The sequence below is a fragment of the Charadrius vociferus genome, unplaced genomic scaffold, assembly GCF_000708025.1.
Source record: "Charadrius vociferus isolate BGI_N301 unplaced genomic scaffold, ASM70802v2 scaffold763, whole genome shotgun sequence".
NCBI classification, from domain to species: Eukaryota; Metazoa; Chordata; class Aves; order Charadriiformes; family Charadriidae; genus Charadrius; species Charadrius vociferus.
Window position 1 is genome coordinate 1,101,751 of NW_009647685.1, and position 23,275 is coordinate 1,125,025.

The following is a 23,275-nucleotide window of genomic DNA, read 5'->3' on the forward strand; positions in this document are numbered from 1 at the left end:
TATAGATGCAATCAGTTTGGTTGCAGTCTTGAGCTAACAGATGCTTAAATTTTGCTGTGGAGGTTAAAATGTTCTCTAAAAGATTGAACCACATCTGCAAGCAACGGCATGCACTGAGAAAACAAAACACATACTGAGTAATCAGCAGGAGACTCACTTTCAGGTAACAAGGTTAAGACGACACTCAGGATTTTAAGTGGAAGAGGTGCACCATGTTGATCCAGTCTGACCTCTAGGATCTGCCTGTTCTCCAATTCTTAGTGCCACTGGCAAACTGAGATATTATCCCTATTTTAAGAGCTTGGAACAATGGCTCTACGTGACCAAGGCTAAAGCTACACTGTGACAGAAAAACGGGCCAAGGACTGTTCTCTGAACCTGAATGCAAGCTGCCCCACCAGTCCTCGTCCTTGCTGTGCAGCAGTTAGCCCTGAATCTCCTCTGCGCCCCATGCAGTAACCCTGCGGCCTTAATACATGATTATTTGGGGGTAGAGGGAAGGGTTTCGGTTCAGAATATCAGAGATAATGTGAAGCCTGTGCTACAGCCTACTGAAGTGGTGGTATTTTGACAGCTTGAGACTGTACTGCATGCTCTGGGGCATAGTTTGAAGGTACAATGCTATTGGGATAGCCTTGAATGATTGTTTAGTGAGGAGTCATCAAATACAGTGACACTTTGTCCATACTGCTGACTGGGAATGGATCCCGGTGCATGCAACTCTCTCAGCCGTGCCCGAGCACTGTCTTCAGAGAGCACAAGCCGGCAGAGGCCACAGCTGTACCAGAGAGACCAAGCAGCAGAGGTGCCCGGCAGCTCAGAGTCCATGCTTGCTTCCCAGCCCTCTTTCATTTAGTGGCACAGCAACCCAAGGGGCTTGCTCCTTCACATTCCTTCGGGAAACATGCAGTGAACAGGGAACGGATCCTCAGTCTTCGAGTCACAAAGTGTTGGGTGATGCTCTCCTTCCCCAGGTCAGTTCTAAGACCAAGCCTAAGTTCACCCTAGAGCCCCACAGGCCAAACCAAGCCGGACGATGGCTCTCCCATCTGCCTGACAGCACGTTATACAGCTGCAGAGCAGCCTGGAACAGAGACAAACTCCAGGGAAGCCTGGGTACAGAGACAAACTCGGTGGGTAATTGTCTCTCAGCTGGTTTCCCACAGGTCTAGAGGCTTTGCCATGTCTCTACCAGGCTCCTTGTTGCTTCCCCAGTGCAGATGACAATGGCCGGAGAAGAAGAGGGTGGAGTCACTCCTCTTTATCCACAGATGTCAATAGACTGCACTTTTGCACAGAAGTTCAGGAGTGACCATGAGCTAAGAAGAACCTGAATCTTGTTTTGCAGAAGCATGCAGGGAGGCTGGCTGGCTGCAGCCAGAGCACTTTGGAGAAGAGTTATCTAATATGAGTCTTCGTTCCATGAAGGGCAAATACATACTCAGGGAAATGCCAAGAGAACCCCCAGATGTTTTACTTACCTTTTAAAACTCTATACTATTAAACAAATCCATTCAAGTGAATGGGGAAACGACAGAAACCTCATATTTTGGATACAGACTTATTCCAAAACACACTCCTGTTTTTCAGAATAAATATGAAAGGACTCTCTCAAGGGGAACAAAATTAAACCAGCACCTAACGCAAAAATCATGGTTAAGCACGACTGTGAACTGAAAGAGCAGTGGGTATGTCTTTCATAAGGACATGCAACAACTGAAGAAAAATATAGCAGGAATAAAAGTCTTGAAAAGATTATTGTACAATAAAGTTAAATGTTGTGCATCTGAGTCTTCAGACAGAACCAAAAACATTATAAATAGCACTTAAAAAGAAAAAGCTACTGAGATTTACAGTACACAAGGAAATAAAGCAGAAAGTGTACAGGCCAAAAATCGATTAAAAAACAAACAAAAAAACCCCTCTTTAAAACCCAAACTTCCGTCTAAATTGGTCTCCTTTAAAGATACCTGCCAAACAACTCTGGTTATTCACTTAACTTCCCTCAAAATTTGAGAGCCTTGGTATCCATATTTCAGCTAAATCCCAAGGAGAAAATTTATTAATAAAGTGCAACATCACTATTAAACTGAAACCATTTCCACATTTTTAATTTTCATGGAACTGTGTATTGCTTGCAAGTTCCTTTAATGATTTAATGACAAGTGCCTGTGCTCCACAAATCAAGAGCAATCCGCTATCTCTATCAGAGACAAATCATGTGCAAATTTTTTTAAAAATTTAAGTATTATAACTTTACATATATATAAAAAATATAGTGTATAAACACACAGTCAACGCTGAAAGTATTGTTATCACAGGCCAGAAGATCCCAATTAGTGGATCACAAGAAAAATACTGTTTCTCTACTTGTCCATGTAAAAGTAAACAGAGCTCAGCAGCCATGTCCATTCTCAGCTCTTTAAGAAGAAACCCACAAACTTCTAGTTTCATAGTTAAAAAGTTTCTACAGTAAGGACAGCCAGGCTCCAACACAGGAAAGCGGGCAGTGACCGCCTTCGCTCTGCCCTGCCAAATAACCCCATTCATAAGCTTGTGCTTCCCCACGTTAGGAGCCACAATACAGATTCTGACTCTGAGCGAATCCTCATCCGAAGACTGTCATACTTTTAGGTGACAGATTTCTGTTGTTTACAGATTTGTGCGTGCACCATCCTCAACTGAGATGACGACCACAGTTTAGGCATCAATTCTGTTGCCATTCTGTCTTCACACGATTTCTCTGACTCCTCCAGCCCCCTAACCTGGTTCTACAACAGTGCAAACATACCCACAAGGCTCAAGAAAATCAGCTCAGCAAAAGCTGTTTGTGTTCACCACCTCAGAGCACACAGACACATATTTCTCCTTCTCTGATACAGTCAGGATTGAGACTAGTAACCTCTTTTACTATGGCCCTTACCTTCGCAGGCCTATAATAGCCACAGGGAAGGATTTCAAAACCGCATCTACATTGCTTTCCTGTGACCAGCACTAGCAGCACGGAGAAGCTCTGGCTGGCTTTGGGAACAGCATGGTTTGATGACTCCAGATTTGGAAGGAAAAGGCCACATTCTTCCCAAAGCCCTGTACATGCAGTCTTTGGGGGCTTTCCTGCTCACAGATTAAGACTTTCGGAAAGCCTAATACAACTCCCAGCTCTGTGCTGAGCTTTAATTCCCCATTTCTTCATTAACGACATGCAAGCGATACAAACACAGTGGATCCAGTAACATTGGAAAAGCTCCCACTCCACAACATTAGTAACCACAGAGGAGTCACATTTGAGGATGCTGAGGCTTGGGAAGTCCCTGAACTACCGGTTTCTAGAAAGCTGGGGAAAAAAAAAAAAAAAAATCTCTTTAAATTTGCCTTTTATGTTTTCCTCAGCTTCAGTTTAGATTTCTTATGGGTGAACTGTCTGAGTTTGTCCAAGCTCATTCTGAACAGCTTTGGCCTGAACTGATTTTAGACTAAAATTATCATATACAACAGCTAAATTTCAATCTACCCCAGAGCACCTGGTGAAACATGTATGAAGACTTGATGAACACTCTGCAGTTCAAGTGACACCCAGGACACTGGACTTGTCTGGAGATAGAAACACTTTTGTACTCAGGGCGCATGTTTCAGAGCAAACATAAGAACTTGGCACACACAGTTCCAAAATTCTGGATGCCCACAAGGCATGAAGTCTGCTGCCCAAGAGAACTATTCGAGGTTACCTCCTCTGGCTTGCCACCAGCTAGCCAGAGCCACCTCCAGGCCCCTGCAGCCCCCATGACTGTCATCTCTACCTCTTCCAACTCCAGCAGTGGCTGTGTGGGCTGCAGACCTAGCTGTGTCTGAGAGCAAGTTTGCTCAAGCCATCTACCCTTCCCATAGCAGAGCACCACGAACAGAGAACACAGACATACACCTTAATTACAAATCACCTTCTTTCACAAGGAGAAAAAAAAACCCAACCAAACAAACCACAGTTTGGTTTTCATGCAGGTGAAGGCTTGATTAACCCTGATATTCCTGAGTGTCTGCAGCCAAAGCTGCACTCAGGGTGTGGAAAGTACCTCCATCACTAGAAAGAACGAAGTGCCAGGTCTCTGTGTGCCTGCAAAGACTGATTGCCAGTTCCCTGTGACCACCTTCAGCACTCCAAAGCCAGAACTACAACTCTGTGAAATCCTTAAATCTTTTAACTGGCATTTTTGAAATGCTGCATCTTCTTACTCTCATTCTTCATGAATGGCAAAGTCCAACAGAACCACAGAAGACAGAAGTAGATGAAGCAGCTTGTGACAAACCCCATCCGAAAGAGGCTGAATAACCCTGACCTATGACAGGGAGCACCAAGGCATGTAGTGAAAACACATGATCAAAATTGATATGAAACCATCCTGAAGTTCTCTCAAGTTTAAAACCTGCCAAGATTCAGAGCTTGTTAGACGCTCTGCTGATTAGAAACGCACCCACCCATCTAAACTCAGCCCATTTACGTGGAACGCTCTGATCCGTGCCCACTTCCACAGGTTGCAGTCTCCACAGCCAGAGAAAGAATAACAAAAGTTAAAAACTTTGCTGTTTTATGCGTGGAAAAAATACTCTGATTACCTCCTTCCATTTGATACATGTTACAAAGCACTGAAGGAGAATTTCAGGTCAGATTAAAAGGAAATATTTACAGAATAGATTTTTTCCTTCTTAGGAAAATTAGGGCTTGCATTACGAGATTAATAAACTTCTATCAATCCCCAAAGAAACTTCAAAATTCCTTTTCTCTTACAAAATGGATTTTTTATGTCCAAATTTAGAAAACAGCCATGATTAAAAGCAGAATGCAATTTATTGTTCTTCACATTTTCCCCATATGTCTGTAAGTTTGAGACTGAACTGGTATTACTGAATGCAGAGTGCTAAGACTGCTTCTATATATCCAGCTTAGTACAACAGGTAATTTTTAAGATTTAATTCACTGACGCAGGTCACAATGCCCTAGCTCCTTGATATTTAACTTTAAATATCCCCATCGCTGAGCTTCATTATTTCAACCTTTTTTGTTGTTAGGGTTTTTTTGAGGATTTTACGGGAAGGGACAACACCTCCCAGTTTCATTTTTCTCATGGTTTTGGCTGTCTCCTCTGTCCCACTCTGGAGTTCATCAGCAGTTACTAAATGCCATCAATTCTGATGTTTTCTGCCACAGACAACATTATGATGACACCAATTTCTGTCCACCAGTGGGCTTTGTGGAAGAGGGGATTTCTGTTGAATTACACAGTGGTTCCCCAAGTCATCATCAATGGGCTAATGTCAACCGACTATCGCACGTTATTTAACTTTTCAGTGAATGTATTTCTGTAGCCATCTGGATGGTTTTCTTCAATGTGGGTCCACTATAAGTCAACTACCAAGTATGCCAGGCGCCCAGCACACAGACTCCACAGTAAAAAGAACATAAACCTACAAGGCCGAGACTTAGGACTTCTACCCCTAGTGCTTCCAGCTCAGCTCTCCATACTGCCTGAAATGCCACGAAGTGCAGGGGATTTGCAGAATTGCAACTTCAGTTAAAAAGCTGAGTGAACAGTGATTGGTGAGAAACCCGTATTTAAGAATGGTCCATGATCCAAAAAGCTTGGGAAGCACCAGTGTAATTAGCAAGCTGCGGGCATGTGTGCAGGCTTGTCTAGTCTATAGTTATGTCTATCAGCAGCATGAAAATCATCTGTCCAACAGATCAGAGCATCGTTGGTTCCAAGCCTGCAGAAGATACATGTGAAGAAGCGGCTATTTGTATAAAATGAGCATATTGTGGAGTAATTATTGGCATTGGGAAAACCTTGTAATTAGAAACAAGTGGGCGTTCTTTGTTTGTAAACAAATTGCATTTTGGTTCAACAGAGATGCTCCTTTAAGAACAAATTACAGCAGATGCTGCTTGTGTTTCCAGTGATGGAAAGGCCCCACCTGAATAAGCTACAAAAGGGTCACAACTGTATCTAACCCTGCGCTGTCCTGGACAGGACTCCTCTTGGCAGGGGCTGCAACCACGCTCGCTCGCAGAGCGCAGTGCCGGGGGGGTGCTGCTAATCAATTAGAGCACCTTCTCCTGGAGGTCCCCTCGCAGGCGCCGGGGTCAGGAGGGGTGTGCAGCTGTTGCCACCTAGTACAAGGCTGGCCACGTTCCTGACTACAACTGTTCCCCATTCCCAGTGTCACCGCTATGTTGAATCCTCTGGTAGCACAAATGGTGGATTTGCATTACAAGACCTCTCAACAGGATTTGCCATCAAAAATAGTGATGGAAACAGCCTGCAGGGATGATAAAAATCCTTGCTACAAGTATCTATGTACTGGCAAAAAACATTTTCCTGCTATGTGCACGCACACACACAGACTAAACAAACATCAGAAAGCAAACCAGAATATTCTGCTTGCACCTCACATGAAAGATTTCCTATTTGGGGCCCATTTACAGTGGAAGGTTCAGGACAGGAGGATCAGGGGCACAGTCACAATATTATTTGTTTTTAAAATGTCTGGGCTGACAAGATGACAGTGTTTTAAACTTATGTTTATCTTTGTGAGAAGGTCAACATCCTTTTTGGATCTTGTTCTATTTTCTTTTTGTTAGCCATTAAGGGCTTGGGGTTTTTTTGTTTTGTTTTTTTCTGTTTTTAAACCAAGGGTTACCTTTTAAATAATACAGCACAGAGGAAAAAAAAAACCAAAAAAAAAACCCCAAAAACAAAAGAAGGAAATAGGAAAAGTAGATTAAGCATGGTATAAACTCCACCACAAACATGGTACAAACACCACCACCTACTGTCCAAAGCAGGATGCTAAATCACTGGCACAAATTTAAAAAAAAATTCAGAAAACGGACAGCACCCTGAACTGGGACAGAAGGTGAAAGTATTCAGTGCAGAGAAGCTTATGACCCACACCAACTACTGGATTCGTTATGACTGAAGGCAGGGTTAACTTGCTTTGTCCCAGGCTATAGTTTTGCATTAATAGCAATAATATTCTGAATTAATATTCTGAAGTTCTGCCTTCTGATTACCAAAGCTGCTTCATGTCGCTACTTGCGGCGTCAGCTCACATCAAAGATTAAAATAGAAATGAGTAGGTCCACTTGCTGCATCTTTGTGGATGATCATTTTGAATGGATTAGAAACAAAACTACAATTTCGACTGAAATACCTTCCTCAATTTTAAATAAAGTAAAATGGTTGGCACGCATGCATGCAATAGCACTTTGTGCAGTACCATTTTCAATTGTTTTTCAAGGATGGCGATATGGGCATTTCATACAGCAGCATAGAAACAGTCACTTTTAAGTCACCTGTCTTGAGGATAGTTCCCTTTCATGTACAAACCTCTGCATAGCACAATTATTAACTTCTTTGTGAAGCCTTCAACAGAATTTCCCCCCGCCTCCTTTTTTTTGGTATTTCTGAGGGCACGAGTGCTTAAAAGTGCAACTATTAAGCAACAGTCTCACCTTTGCTTAGGATCTTTCTTCAGCAAACCCGACAAGAGAGATTTTGCTTCAGGTGACAAAGTGCGTGGAAATCTAATCTCCTCCATAAGGATGAGTTCAAAGAGCTTTTCGTGGTCCTGATTGTAGAAAGGGAGCCGACCACACATCATTTCATACATCACAACTCCTAAACCCCACCAGTCCACTGCACGGCCATAGTCATTATCTTCCAGCACCTGCAGAAACATAAGGAAAAGGCTTTAGAAGACATTCCCAAACCAGGTATGAACACAGAACTCAAGAGGCAAAATTTACCCCAGCAAGATCATCTTTTCATGTCACAGCTGGAACTACCAGCACAGCATTTGCAGAGGATCCATTTGAGATGAACTGGCATCCATGTTCACCGCATCAGGTGAGCAGGAGGAGGAAAAGGAGGCAGTGGGTACATTATGGCAGCTTCCTTCTCCTCTTCCTCCCACCCTCCCTCACATTATGACCATGATAAGCACAACCTCTGAAAGCCCAGAGGCTGAGAACTGTTCTCACATTACAGAGCCAGCTGTTAAATTCTCACTTATTCATCGCAAACTGCTCCAAATGGGATCTCATTTTTTTGAAAAAGACCCAAACCACCAAGGAGCCAGTATGGGGCAAAGAGAAAAGACTGCTGACCTGCTACCTTGCAAGTGACAAGCCAAACATGCCCATCATCTTCATATCAACCTGCACCCTGCCAAAAGGGTGGCTTTACACATCCTGAAAGACCACCCACAAATACGAAATGACTAATCTACATTAAACACTAAGAGCCAGAATGCCACTCCTAACATTTGACCGGCTGTAAGGCCGTAAAATGGCAGCCAAATTGTCTGGAAATATTTCCCCTGCTCTCCCCTGCTCCCTCCAAAGGTACTTGGCTCACTAGCTCTAACACTCCTGCCTCTGCTTACAGGGCTGCAAACCCAGGAATTGTCAGTGGGGTGGACTTCTGCCACATCTCACAGCAGGATAAGTACAGCACTGTTCATTTTTCCCTTCCCTGGGCTCTTCTACCTATCAAAGCCCCGGCGGGTGCAAGGACTTGGGACCCCAGCAGTGCCCTCCATCTCTCCTGCTTGCTCCAGAGAAGCCCCGTCACAGCGCATTTCTGATCTTCCGCACTGAAGGTTGCTGAAGGGAGTGGGGAGTGTTCTGTGGCTTGTGGAGTGGATGGTACGAGGACTTCTCTAGACTTTGTGTCTCCTACGCAGTTGTCTGTAGCTGACACCAACAGGCTCATGTTCCAGACCCTGTCCTCAGGTTTTAGTTGTCATCTTTACTCTTTTCACAGGTCTGCACTGAACTGCTTACTCTTGCCAAGAGCACAAACCATAACCGCACCACCATCGTGTTTTCTTGTTGCACAGTGTCTGTGTGAGCTTTACATTGCTACAATTCAGAACACTTCACACTCAAAATTAAAAGGTTGAAAGAGCTAAACAAAGTTGACAAGAGTTTACAAAAGCAGTATCTGAACCTCTTACAACCCTTGATAAAGGTTTTGCACACAAAAAAGCAGCACTGAGACACTCCATGAACAACTGTTTGCACTCTGCTTCTCTTTATTCACTAATTATTCCCCTTAATTATCTGAGCGAGGGACAGGGCCTGCAGTAAAAATCAAAAGGCTGCCAGGTATTAGATTACCCCACGTTGGTCTATTTACGGCATCCCCTGCCGTATGATTCACACCAAACGACAGCTGGCTCTGCAGCTGCCCCGTATATGTATACGGCCGACACAGCTGCCGGCCGGACAGGATTCCGGGAGCCGGCCCCGTCCTTCCCGAGGCATCGTGGCCCTTCAGCTCACAGGAGATATTGAGTGACAATGCAGTTACCGCTCTCTGAGTCACCCGTTCAATAAGCGCTTCCTGTTCGCACTCCCCTACACTTGGGTTACCTAAAATAAAACAGTCATGGGGCCTCTGATTTTTATTTTTATTTTTTAAACTGCTGCAAGAGATGCAATAGGAGAGGATCGAAAGAAAAACAAAACCACAGAGGCCTTTGTTGTATATGTAATAAATGCTACAGGTGCTTTCAAAATGCAGCAAATAGTTCAAATGTTACTTTAGTAAGCGTATGAATACTCTGTATTACAATCTAGATTACTAACTACAGCTCTTTCCTCGACCTCCATTAATTCTAAACAGAATATAAAATGCTTGTTTCTTCAAAGTGCTTTATGACAACAAGCATACGCTTCTCTTAGTGACTGCACAAAACAGAGCAATGGTGTTAGTATCAAAAATATACCATAACAAAAAAGGTATTGCACTCGTCCATGATTTATTGCAACACACAGGATAGCTGGGGAACAGTAAAGTAACAAGGTCATTTCACTTAAATCAAAGGATCATCATTTCTTAACAAGCAGCTCTAGACTGCTGTGAGATGGAATTTGAAAGAGAAGGCGCAACAGCTGTAAACATCACAGCCACTGATGCATCTGACACATCAAAGCTGACATGGTTCAGTCACTGTCAGCCATGCACAAGATTCCAGTATGAACCTAAAAACAACGATGCAACAACTGTACAAACACGCCGCTATGCCGGATTCAAGTTACAAATGCAGACAAGAAGAACGAGACCCCTGCTTTTAAGGATGCATGACCTTAAATGCACAGAATATCGCTTGCGCATAATTTCCAGATTTTTTGCATGCTATCGACCAGATGACAAAAGCCTCCAGAATTTAACACTCCAACTCACAGATGGGATTTGCAAGTAAAGGGGAGAGCTGGGTTAATCAAAAGGATTTATCCTTCAGGGTTTTGGAGAAGCCAACTCATCATAAATATTAAAAAGAAAAATAATAGCAAATACTATAACAGAAAGAACAACATAACGCCTGCACAGGGAATCCCCGCATTCCAAGTTAGGAAAAAACAAAACCAAAGCAATAAATATTTTTAGTCTCCTCATAAAATCCTTGATGAGAAACTTCAGTAACTGATTTTAAAAGGGAAGCTAAAATAAAAGCCATGTTTATGAATAATAAACACTCCGTCATGCTGCTAATTACTCCCAGCATCAGTAAATCCAAATTGTGGTGCACGGACCCCAATTTAGATTCACTGAAGGCTTCTGGTGATCCATGGAGAGCTGGCAGCTACCATGAGATTGGCTCCACCTCCTTGCTGCAAGCTACTTCAACAGGTGCCCACGTTCTTCATTATTACAAAGAGACTGGAGGCCCTTGAAAGCAGCTGGGAGTTAAAAAAAAACACCAAACCAAAACAACTAAAAAACAAGAGCACGCTGCCACCACGAGCACAAAAGCGCTGATCAGCAAAGACATCAGCTCTCAGTAGAAATATTCCTCCTCCACTCTGGTTTCCATACTTCTGCATACTTCAACTAAGAAAGGTTTGCAATGCCCAAGTCTCCCACCTCAGAGAAAGGCTACATCCTGGCTGTGCCAGCAATATATAATCTGCCGGCAGCCCAAGACTTGCTTCTGCCTGTGCTTCACACCGGATGGAAGCCTTAACGTCGGGGTGGGAAAGCACCCACTGCAAGGCAACCAGCCCTTCTGCGAGGCACACGGCGTTAGCTCAGGCTCAGTGCCCTACTAATACAGCGAGTCTGCTTCCAGACAGCTCAGAGCGTGGGCAGAGAAAAGTAGCGTCTGCCTGCAAAATACCATGTATACATATATCCTCTATCACACACTTTCGCTTTTGATCTGCTGTAACTAACTCAGGGCTATACCACCACCTGTGTTGCACAACACTCAGGAGGAGCATTTCCAGGATAAAAGTTGCAAGCACGCATTCGCATTTTACACTTAAAAAATAAAAGTACAAAAAAATCCCCAAAACATACAGTCTGGGGACTGAGATCCCCTGCTTGCATTTATTTCCTCTGAAACTGAAAAGTTTAAATTAACACTGAGAAACATCTCATGCTCTTACAGTCACAAAACAGTTGGCTCTTTTAATGCACACGATGCTAAATACTGCAGAAGAAACTTGGTCTGTCCTGTTTCTGAAAACATGTCGCCTTATACTGTCATCAAAGAGTGTAAGAACTGGACAATACTTTCACTCCTTAAGCAAAGTCCTCTTGATAGCTTTCAAATAGGCTAACACACAGCAAACAAACTGCAAAACAATCGCCAATCCATCAAGTAATTTAAGTAATTTAAAAGTGTTTTTTTTTTAATTAGATTTCTGACACAAGAAACAAGCACTGTTCCAGTAAAATGTAAATATTCGCTACAGTGAAAGGAAGATACTACCCTGCCCAAAAATTATCACACATCTTTATGCTAAAGATAATCCCAGAACATGATGAATAAAAGATTCTCAGTATGTGTTGTTATATAACAGTAGTTACTGTATGAACACATTATGGCACAGGCATCATTCTATATCACTACTGCTATCACGGATGGCATTTAAGAATATAATTTAGTACAATAGCTAACATAAATATACCTCTGGTGCAAGATACTCTGGAGTGCCACAGAAAGTCTTCATTGTTGCTCCATCCTTTATGCCTTCTTTACAAAGTCCAAAGTCTGTTATTTTTATGTGTCCATCTTTATCAAGCATAAGATTTTCCAACTGAGAAGAAAATCCAAATGAAAGACATTATTATGTATAACATACACTGCTCCTGAGCAAGTCAATGAAAGACATGAATTTCTGCAGATCAGTTTTCAACCTTGTTCTCACAGGGGTCAGAACCATAGTAACTGCCAAAGCACGCATGATGTAAATATGCATTTATATCACTTAACTTATTTCTTTGGGGAACATTAGGTAACTAATTTGCAGTCTTTGCATAACTGATCGTATATACAGAAAGAACGCAGAACGTAGGCATTGTATTTATGCTTCTACAACATTATCACCAACAGAACAGCAGTTCTTTTAAAAGTATATTAAGTAATCCCCCTCCTACAACTTCATAAAATCACTTGGAGCAAAAGCAGGGATGAAGTATTCCGTACCAGTAAAGGACAGCAAACAAAAGAAAAATCAAATGGAAGGTCGAGGAACCACTTCCAAAGAGACCCTTTACATGAGAACCACTTAATACATTTACTCAGCACTTGGTATACAACCTAGCTTTTGACACTCATTTTTGACAAGGCCATTCAGATTTGAGGACAGACTTTCCACATAGCATTCTTCATTGTAGACTGCTCCTAAATGGAATACTAGTATCCCCTCATTCTCTCCTGAAAACATTTCTCAGAAAAAGAAAAATGCTATCGTTGCATTTTCCTCAACAACTTCCCAAGTTTGTTTGCCCTGAGATTTCTTGTTTGGCTGTTGTTTTTTTTTTCCTCCTTCTCTGCTCACCAAACAAATAAGCAACTTGAAACTTATCCAATTTTCTAACTGCAAGCAGATACTATGAAGATAGTGCTGCAGAGCACATTGCAAGGAAGCACAACATCCACACAGTATGAATTCGCATCTATCTGATAAGACCTGGGATGAAGAGCCCAGGATTATGTTTCACCATGCAGAAGAGCCAGCAAGGTTTCTCTTGGAACATAAGCAGGCAAGTGGAAATGCAACCCAAGTAGCTCAGTACACCTTCAAATTCTCTGAAATGCTGCCAGGGTCCTGATAAATGCATTATACAAACTCTTAAACTATAAAAGCGTTTAGATATCCCATAAAGTCAAGTCCAACAGCTGTAGTAACTGTTACGTTAAAGTTCAGTCAGGAAAGGTTTTCTTATAGTTCAGGCTTAAAAAAGCCAGAAAGCCTATGAAATTATTTTTCTACGTACCTTCAAATCTCTATAAACCACATTCTTCTCTGAATGTAAGTAATCCAGTGCTGAAACAATCTCAGCTCCATAAAAGCGAGCCCGGTCTTCAGAAAAGACACGCTCTCTTGACAGATGGAAAAACAACTACAAGAACAATAATTTGTTACCTTTAGATTGCACGTGTTCCTGAGTTATGTCTCACACTTCACAGGCCGTATTACCTTGGAATGCTTGGAATGCCGTATTACCTAAGAGAAAACCCCTTCCCACCCTCACCCAGCTGTGTTACCAAATGTGTTAAAAAGCATCATAAATTAAATGACTAGACAATTATCAGTGTGCATCTGTGAATATGAGATATAACCGGTTTGTGTGCTGCACATTCTTGCATGTACACAAAACTATAAAAAAGCCATTTTGACGAACTACAATTATATATTAAAACTACAGTTGATATTCCAACTTTTCCTTCTGAACTGTCTAACAGTAGTTTGCTATGTCCAGTTCTCCCTCCAAAGTAACACGTGCTCACAATGTTCATTAAAATGTGTTAAGAGTTGTCTGAAGAGCAACTAGAAAGCAACCTTGCCTTCTTGAGTTACTAAATCTCAGATTACAGTATGTTGCTGTCATGTAAAATATGACCCTGCACCCAAACCCTCTATTCTCTAAAAATGGAGTTAAGAAAATTAAGAGTCTTAATTCTTAATATTAGTTAAACCTGCAAACACCTCTGTTTAACTGGGACAACTTGGATTAATTAGAATTGCAAACATGGACCTTAGCTAAATAATGTCAAGCAGAAATAGCAGCAGTACAGGAAAATCCTAAAGTATTAAACATTATTACATTTCCCTTACCTCCCCTCCATTAGCGTACTCCATAACAAAACACAAGCGATCATGCGTCTGAAAGGAATACTTCAAAGCCTGAAACAGATTTAAAGCAAAACTTAGAAGACAGATCACACTGACAGTTACAAAAGCATTTTTAATAGATTTTCAGAAACATAGGCAGACGTGAAATTTCCTATTTTAGTGGACTTTTTGTCCTTGGCTCTTATATAACACTTACACTTTCCTGTTGCAGCTGAGGATGATCCATCACCAACTTATTTCATTAAATATATTTAATATAAACCACTAAAACATAAACCCTTGCAGAAGCTAACAGCAATGCCTATAATGCTGTGAAACAAAGTCCTTGCCTCTTAACAGGGATATCGAATGTACCGATTGTGGCCCTGAAGTTTCCTCCCCAGGCCACAAGCTCCCCTCATTTTCGTCTCACAGACAAGAGGCCACAACCAAACGCCACAGCACAAGGTTTTACCACACTGGCTACAAGCCCTCATGTATGAAACACATATATATTTACACACACCGGCCTCCTTGTCTCTGCCAGGCTGCCTGCAACTGCTCCCTGCTGACAGCCTGCCAGAGGATTGAGCAATGCTGTCAGTATCAATTTGTGAGCAGTTCACAAAAACAGACCGAACGGAGGGTGTGATGGAGCATCACAAGGTGCCTTTGTACAGTCCTGTCACGTGTATTGCTGTGGCAAGAATAACATCAACTTGTTTGCCACAGTCGTAAGTTTTTTGGTCGTAACCCAGTCTCGTAGCCGACTTCAAGACAGCCCTTGTTTTGGATATTTGGGTTTATGAAAGCATTAGAAGGAAAATACTGCATATGATATCATCGTCTTCATTACCAGGGGTGGCACTTTTAAACCAGTCATGTTTTTGCAGAGAAAGGGAGGATCATGTTTTAGACACGTCAACAAACATTTACTGATTATACTCAATACAGCCAATATTTACTTCCAGAGGCCATGTTTAAAAGGTCTAAATTCCAGCTGAGCCCTTACGTAGCTGGACAAAGGAAACACCTGGGATCCTACACGGGTCTCTTAGAGGGCTTAAGGGGTTGGGAACAATTCAGAGCCAACTTATAATAAATACGAGAAACAAAATCCTGAGGTGAAACTTAGGTATCTGAACTCAACCCAGGGAGACTGCTGGCATTGGAGGTCTAAATTGAGAGCGTGGTTTGGTTTTACAGCTAAGCCAGTCCAAAGGAAAGCAGCGGATAAAGCACGGTCCTGCTCTTCCCTGTCCCATCCCACATGCTCCTACCACTATCCTTTGGCTGGCATTACCACTGCTCTGATTCAACAGCAAGCTGCTTCTGGAAGCTAAAAAAAAAAAACCCAACAAAAGCAGGCAAAATTGAAGTTTTTCTGCCACTATATCTTCCTGAACTTGTTTGTCACAAGATCAGGGACACCCCAATCTCTGCTGCAAAGAGGAGACCAAGAATTTGGAGTACAAGGAAAGCAGATACTTCTCTCCGAGATAGCAAACCATTAAATGGGTGAGCCATAAAGTCAAACCACACCCTGAAACACTGTCTTCAAGAGGTACCAAGGACCTGCTCTGCAAGAAGACTTAAAAAAGCATTTTTATTTGTGCTTCCCAAAAATGGAAGGGTACAAAAATACACAGCCACTCTGAAAACACAGATCTTAGATGTATTATATAAGTAACAAAAAATAAGAAAAGTGTTGGTTGTCATGATGTCAAGTTACACTCAGCAGAGGGAGAAATGCTTACTGTTAGGAATGGATGCCGCGAGTTCTGTAAAACACGGTTTTCTGTCAGCGTGTGCGCTACTTCATCCTGAAACACAAGCAGAAGGAAATCAGCAAAGCGATTCCCAGATCAGGGGTCCATTTCAGTCACTGATGGAGCAATTATTTACAAGTACTCAGAGAATCCTTGGTATGACTTTCCCAAAGGTGGTATCAAGGATGAACCACATTCCCAAGTTTCCCATCTACTCACCTTTGCTACAATAACTTCCTTCTTCAGAATTTTCATAGCATAATACCGTCCAGTTGCTTTTTCTTTAACTAAAATGACCTTTCCAAAAGTGCCTTTTCCCAGTAGTTTAAGGTATTCAAACTCATTCATGGTCTGTTAATAATACAGATAAACAAGAAATTAATTACATGAACTAATGACAAGTACAACATTCTCGGACTAGAATTTCTCATTCACGTGAGAAGCCACTGCATATGTGTTTTTTTTAAATCCTTTTACTTATTAGGATTCAAAAGCAGAAATGATTCTTCCATAAAAATGAATACCAGTGCACTCCCAAAGATAATCAATCAAACTATTTAGGGAAAACCATAAGCTTTCAATTAACAGAACACGCTTTCACATGACTCAACACTCAACTGTGCAAATACTGCTCAACATATTATTATTAATCCATAGACATTTTGACCGTTGTCAGTGCAGACATTCACTAAAAGGCACATGTTGCTCTGATTCCAGGGATCAAAACCACACCTTTTTTCTGATGTTCCCTGCCTCTCTAGGGAACCAGCTTTCTTGTCCTTCATTGAACAGCACAAAACAGCTGCCTCACAGATTAGCCATTCGCTCTTACTTGTTTCACCATTAGGAAAAATGTTCTGAGAATCAGGCTGAGGATAGTCTCTGTACTCTTGTATCAATGACTATTGCCAACGTGGTAATAAGTAGACTTATACAGCTGCTATGCAGCCTCAGTTGGGGAAAAAATTTAAGACGTTCCCAACAGCAAACTTCCTTCATATTCTTCCCTAGAGCCAGCTGAGGAGACTTTCTGCTAATTGTTCAACACAGTTGATGCCACGATCCCAATAATCATTTTGGTTATCCTCACTAACGTGCCCAGAGACACAGTCACTGTCTCAGAAGAACATGTATATTTGACCAATGAGGTGGTTCTTGCTTTTCTACAAAGAGCTACTCAGCAAGAGCGGTATCCGTTCAGTCAAGGACACAGAAGGCTAACGGCAGCTACAATTCAGAGTGATGTGTTAGTAGCCACCCACATCAGTCTAAAACCACTGACATGACACAAGGATGGCATATACACCGGTGATGACACTGGTGGATGGCTATCTTTTCTCTAAAAATGTCACTGGTTTTCCCAAAACTGAAACAAACTTATGAAAGTGAATGAGGATGACAATGGTGAGATAAGGACACGAAGAAGTGTGTTGGTACAATCCACAGACATAGCATTCGCATGGGAGAAGGTTCTATCAATTCTTTCTTTCAAGACCAGGTGGGAACACTTTGGAAAATGGAAACCCCAACAGGAGACCATGAGGGAGCAGAAAGAAGTGAAGGAAGGTTGAAGACAGATACCTAAAAAGCCTCCACAGGACAAAGATCTCCTCTGGCACACAACTCCTTTCATGGAAGGGCATTGCTGAGCTGGCCCTTTGCCTTCAGACAATGCTGTGTCTGATGCAAAAACCCAAGCTCTAGAACACTACGGACAGACACCACAGCAGCTCTCTGGGAGTTAGCTTAAACCTTTATCTGGAGCAATTAAATCCACTCTAAATCCTGCAAATCCACTGGAATATCTTTGCACCAGCCTGCAAAGGGTTTACACAGTCACACAGTCCAGCAGAAACTATGATTTCAGGCTCTGTACCACAGGACCATATGCAAATCAAATCCAGGTTCCCCCAGAAGTTGCATCTGCAACCAACTGTGTAATTTTTATGGGAATAGATGTGTCTTGATGGCTACTTCTTGTCTACATTTGAGGAGACCTAAAAATATTGTTATTCCTGCTATGCTTACTTACCACTTTGTGTTTTGGCTTTGTCATAGAAACTTCCATTTCTTCAGCACCTGAATTATCACTGGGAGAGCCAGATCTAAAATCCATCATCTCTTCCTCCTGTTTCTTGAGGCTGTCTGCTACTGTTTGGATGGCTTTTGTCCATTCTTCCCTGGCAAAACATAAGCAAAGACATTTATTACTTGTGACTTTACATTACCGTCTGCCATGGCAAGGGTCACCAAGGAATACAGAGCAACTAATGCTCTCTGATGAATCAATGCAACATACAATGAATTATGTGCATTTTCAAGCACTGTAAAAATGCGTTTTTAAGAGCACTTTTAACACATACACTCATTAATCATACTGGAAACAAGAGACAACTGAAGTCCTCCCAGTCTGGATACAATATAAGGTTTTTCAGACAGCAGAATTCCTAATAGGCATTCAGTCAGCAGCTCAAGATATGACCTGGCGATAGAGTTTTATGTAACAAAACCAGACTTGCCAAAACCAAAAACCAAAAGGCTCCCATGCAGCACAAAGCAATTAAACACAGCTTCTCCATTCCTATGATGCACTGAAACACATATATCCAATGGCTGGGGGGGGGGCACTATGCCACCTCTTCGCACACATACCCCGAATTTTAATGGCAACCAATGTTGTAGGAGAAGGTATTGAAGCCCAGGATACTTAGGTTATTCCTCTGTTGTAAAGACAATGACAGAAGTACAGCAACTCCGGTGGAAATCTTAGCAGAATGTCAACAAAAGCAGTGACATTTTATCTTAGGCACAGGTCTTGGTTACGATGAAGTTTCCAGAGCTGTTTCAGCAATGGGTGCTCCACTACTGACCCCTTCAACTCCCATGGAGACCACTTCCACTCCAGTGTCCTTTGGGAAATTTCACACCTTTGGAAACTACTGAAGTGAAAGTTTTTGGCCTTCACTTCATTTCACTGCAAATTTATTGAACATAAAGCATATAACTTGTAAGGGCTTACAGGGTTTTGGGGCAGGCTTTAAGGCATACAGGGGCTGAAGACAGCTTCAGTGGACTATGTGAATTTACCATGTTTTTATTGTCTTTTCTACCTGCAGGGAACGGGACATAGGGGTTTAGTTTATATTTTCTGGGCACAGGCTAAACTCTTCTCCCAAGGACACTCCAGATAAAAGACTTTGCTACTACAGCAAGAACAGCAGTAGCCAATGCTGAACAACTCTATGCCCAATCTGCAGTGAAGCCATTCCATCCTAATCAATGTCAAATTTTTCACTGGTTCTATGACATTATTAAAAATAAAATTTAAAAAAACATATCTGAACATATGAATTTCAGTTTGTGATGGATGGAAGAGGCAGATCATTCCCCAGAGGAAGCAAAGTCCATGGGAGAAAGTACCCAACATAAGATTCTAATAAAACCTGCATCAATTACACATAAGGTCTTTCCTGCCCTGCGCATTTCTTATTTTGGATTTTGTCTTAACATGCACTATCCATCTCTGTTTGGGGCAGCAAGGTAATGCTAAACATTCAGAACATTCTCCCCACATAGACTATTTCATTCAACATCCCAAACACATTCCTTTATTTACTAGTCATTTTTCATATTCAGAACGATTACAAAAAAACTTTTTCTTCTGTATCTCTCCATCTGTCTGAAAAAACAAATGTTGGTTTTAAAGGCACAGAGCATGCTAAAGGTGTATCTAGCTTCACATCTCTTTTAAGATTTGTTACTGATTGGTTGAGAACTCAGCCCTGCTGAAGTGAGTATCTTTGATTTCTGGGGGACCAGAATTTCACCCTCAGCTTTTATGTCTCAAGCGTACACAACAGAGGTGACTAACACTCCAAGACTGCAGTGTCACAAAGCTGACTTAATTGGCTAGGAGGGAACAAAACAAGACTGAAATACAATCTTCCCCCAAGTGGAAACTGTTATTCACTCCCTTTAGGGTCACTGATCACAAAGCTACTAAGAGAAACAAGGACCAGTTTCTTTTTCTTTGCTTTTAATTTGATTTCACCTTCTTCTGATCATTGTAATAGAATCAAAAGCAATAAACAGGAACCTTCTTTAAATCTGGGCATGCAAAGGCTGCATAAGAAAAGCGCAAAGAATATTATGTAGAATTTGCTGATCTTAAAAATAACCATGTGCCAGTGTCATATCTAGGGAGAACAAGGGTTTTAAAATACCCCTTCCCCTAGGGCAATGGTACTGGAATAATTTAAAGTTTAGTTCCTGAAGATCAAGTAAATATTTAAATACTCTGTAGTTGTAGAATAGCCGTGCTGGAAAACTGTTCTCTCAGGAGGCAAGAGATCAATTCTCCAATGATGAGAGCACAGGATGCATGCTCTTAACTTTGTTTCCTAACAGCTGAAGCAGAAATCTGCACCTGCAGCAGATAACTATCACCTTTATTATCTAATTTGCATAAAACATTAGCAATCAGCGATGATACAACTAACTTTTTTCCTTTAAAAACAAAGCATCTAAAAAGACTTTAAAAGGTCAGTATTTTGATACAACTCAACTTTGCCTGAATCTCTGTTTCACTTACGCTCACCCTTCCAGCGACTCCCAGGTCAGAAACCCTTCATTTCACATACCACAACATTTCCAGTGAGAAATGAACCTTAAGTTTCCAGAAACATCTACCTGTGTGCTGGTACACACCTGCGCCTGTCCATTTTGGATACCCAACCCATTTCATTTACAAATACTACTCAAAATCCACTCTCTGAAACCCCCTTTTAAGGCACCTTTTATACCAGAGCACGCACAAACTGAGGCACTCAAAAATTATTTGTCGCTTTTTAGTCTAGACGTACATCATCTGATAAATAAGGGCTTCAGCAAAGGACTCGCTATTAATGCTGAACACTTGCATCTGCTTTTGCAAGTAGTTTATGTATTAAATATGAATGAAACATACCGCTCCTCTGGAGTCTCCACATGAAATGTTCTTTCAATTACTGTGGTCCACTGGAGGCATCTAATGATAAATGTGTTTGGTTTAGGTCGTTCTGTCTTCATCAGCTGGCACTCTACCACAATCAAGGAAGAAAGAGTCATGGTACATATAGCAGGCTTAAATAATCATTTGTCTTTATTCTTATCTAGCAAACTGTTGCGATTAATCAGCCATAGAAATCTCTGCAAGTACTTCTTTAGGAAACTTGAGACAATTTACTGTGTTGATGAAATCAATAAATAGCTTGGGAGATAGTCATCTAAGCGGCACCAAAATCAAATTCTGCTTAGAAAGGCTCCACATTTCGTCCACCCAGAGCAGTAGGTAGAAATGTGATGTGATGACACAGAAGCCATTCAGACTTGGGTCCTACACTCCAAAGGTCATCCAAAGCAGAGCACACGGACAAAGTCAGCTGATAATGCAGCAATTACACCCACTGAAACTAAAGCCAAACCCCTATGTTTCCTCCCTTTGACTTTCCCGACATAAAACCCTGTCCTTGGCTTTCAAGGCGTTGCTAGAGAGCATGTTTGGTCATTTTGCAGCGACCTGACGAAGATTAGACTCAGCATTTCCATTCCTCAAACACTAGAGGGAACATCAAACTGCAGAGGCACCCCCAGAGAAGACCCCGTTCAAAAGGCCTTCAGGACAGCTGCGGCAGATTCAGATGCCGTAGGGACACGCAACTAACAGCTTTCATCACTGCCAGTATTTAAGCACCACCTAAAAAGGCTACAGAGGAACAGCTACAGGCAAAAACACCTCTTCCTTCATAAAAATTCTCTCTCTCAAGCTGAGCATTATCTTTATTTATTTATTTATTTATTTTTTAAATCACATCTATTATTTTAAGCTTCATAGCATGTTATGAGTGCTTGTCCTTCAAATTTGGGCCTGAAAAATGTACCTGATTAAGAGTACACTAGCTGTACTAAACCAAAGCATCTGAAAAACAAAATCAATGAAATAACAACAGAAACCAAAACACCACATTTTTCAGATATATATTAATAGCAAATCTAATGCTAATTAAACAGCTCCTGCTAAAGGAAAAGTGAAATTAAGAAACCAAGCGAGCAGAGGGGAAAAAAAATTAATATAAATAAGACATAATTGTTTTTTGGTTTTTTTTCTTACATTAAACTCTTTTCCTTGCAGTTAATGAAACCACAAGCTTGCTATTATTTGGTCTTCAGGTTCTAAATCAACTTCCAAGTAAATAAAAAGGCACTATGAAGACAGGAAAAAAATTTCTGCTTACTGCTAGAGCTATGAACGTCCTCCACCATCAGCAATGTGCAAGTCGAGGACAGAATCCAGCCAGAAGAACAGTGCACGTTACTAAGGCTACACTGGTATCGTTAGGTTAATTTTATTATTGTGAAAATTTAGACTGCTCAGTTCTAAATTCAAGCTCTTAATTAGCACCAAGATAAAATATTTACTGCCAGTGTTTTTGGGCTCTGTATTTTTGGCAATATATTTCATGCCTCATTTGCTACTGGAATTATAAGCTTTTCAATGAGTAACTTTGCATTTTTCATGACAAGAAAATCTAATTTTTCTTTAATAGCACACTGAGGTTATGCTGCATCCTACTAAAGCACTGCAATTAGATAAGAGAAAGTTTATTAACGAGTCATGAAAAGGTTTTAGTGTGATAAACGGCACTCCTTCATTCACCGAGATTAAAGAACTTCCACGCAGCGACGCAGCCGTGCTCGCAGAGCGCCGTATTCAGCCTTCCAGCCACCTCCATCCTCTTCGGCAGAATGGCACTGAAAGCCGAACACAAGCGCACCAGCTGGTGCAGCCCAGTAAGCCCAGTTCTGATAAATTCAGCTCAAAAGATCTCATTGCTGCTCCAGGATCGCGCACCTTAGCTTAGTTGCTCTTTTTTTTTTTTGTTGTTCATTCGTTCTGTCTCCCATTTTCGTTTGCTTAATGTGATTAGATTAAGGCTGGGGTTGCCCTCTATGAGCCTGCACAATGCAGTCCTAACAGATACTGAATTAGGCTGAACGTTTGAAGAAGAAAATCAGGCTGTTTCTAACCTTGTGCTCATCCAGAGCTGTTCTCCTATACTTATCCAGAAGTGCAACATTATGAAGAAATAAACTGAGAGGTTTTGCTTACTTTTTTTTTAAAACAGACTTCAGATTCACATTGAGTGCTTCAGATTAAGTATTCTGAAGTAGCAGCACAGATATTTAAACCAGCCATGAACTCTAAACTTTAACCATTTAATTTCAGCATAATAAACCATACAAGGCATTTTCTGTCATAGAAGGGGACCAATTAAACATCGCCAATTTTCCCCTAAATCAGCACTGTCCATTGATATTTGTTAAGCTTGCTGATCCAGCAATCTTT

General features: G+C 41.4%; 1 protein-coding gene across 1 annotated transcript in view; it reads right to left on the reverse strand.

Annotated features, from left to right (window-relative positions):
• The window catches only part of AKT1 (v-akt murine thymoma viral oncogene homolog 1), a 68,342-nt gene that overhangs the window by 7,039 nt on the left and 38,028 nt on the right, over nt 1-23,275 (reverse strand). The window contains exons 3-10 of the mRNA XM_009881360.1: nt 20,858-20,969; nt 17,924-18,071; nt 16,111-16,242; nt 15,880-15,945; nt 14,126-14,194; nt 13,284-13,409; nt 11,972-12,100; nt 7,505-7,719 (exon numbers count right to left, since the gene is read on the reverse strand). Coding sequence (XP_009879662.1) covers nt 7,505-7,719; nt 11,972-12,100; nt 13,284-13,409; nt 14,126-14,194; nt 15,880-15,945; nt 16,111-16,242; nt 17,924-18,071; nt 20,858-20,969 — 997 coding nt within the window. The remainder of the gene's footprint in view (nt 1-7,504; nt 7,720-11,971; nt 12,101-13,283; nt 13,410-14,125; nt 14,195-15,879; nt 15,946-16,110; nt 16,243-17,923; nt 18,072-20,857; nt 20,970-23,275) is intronic.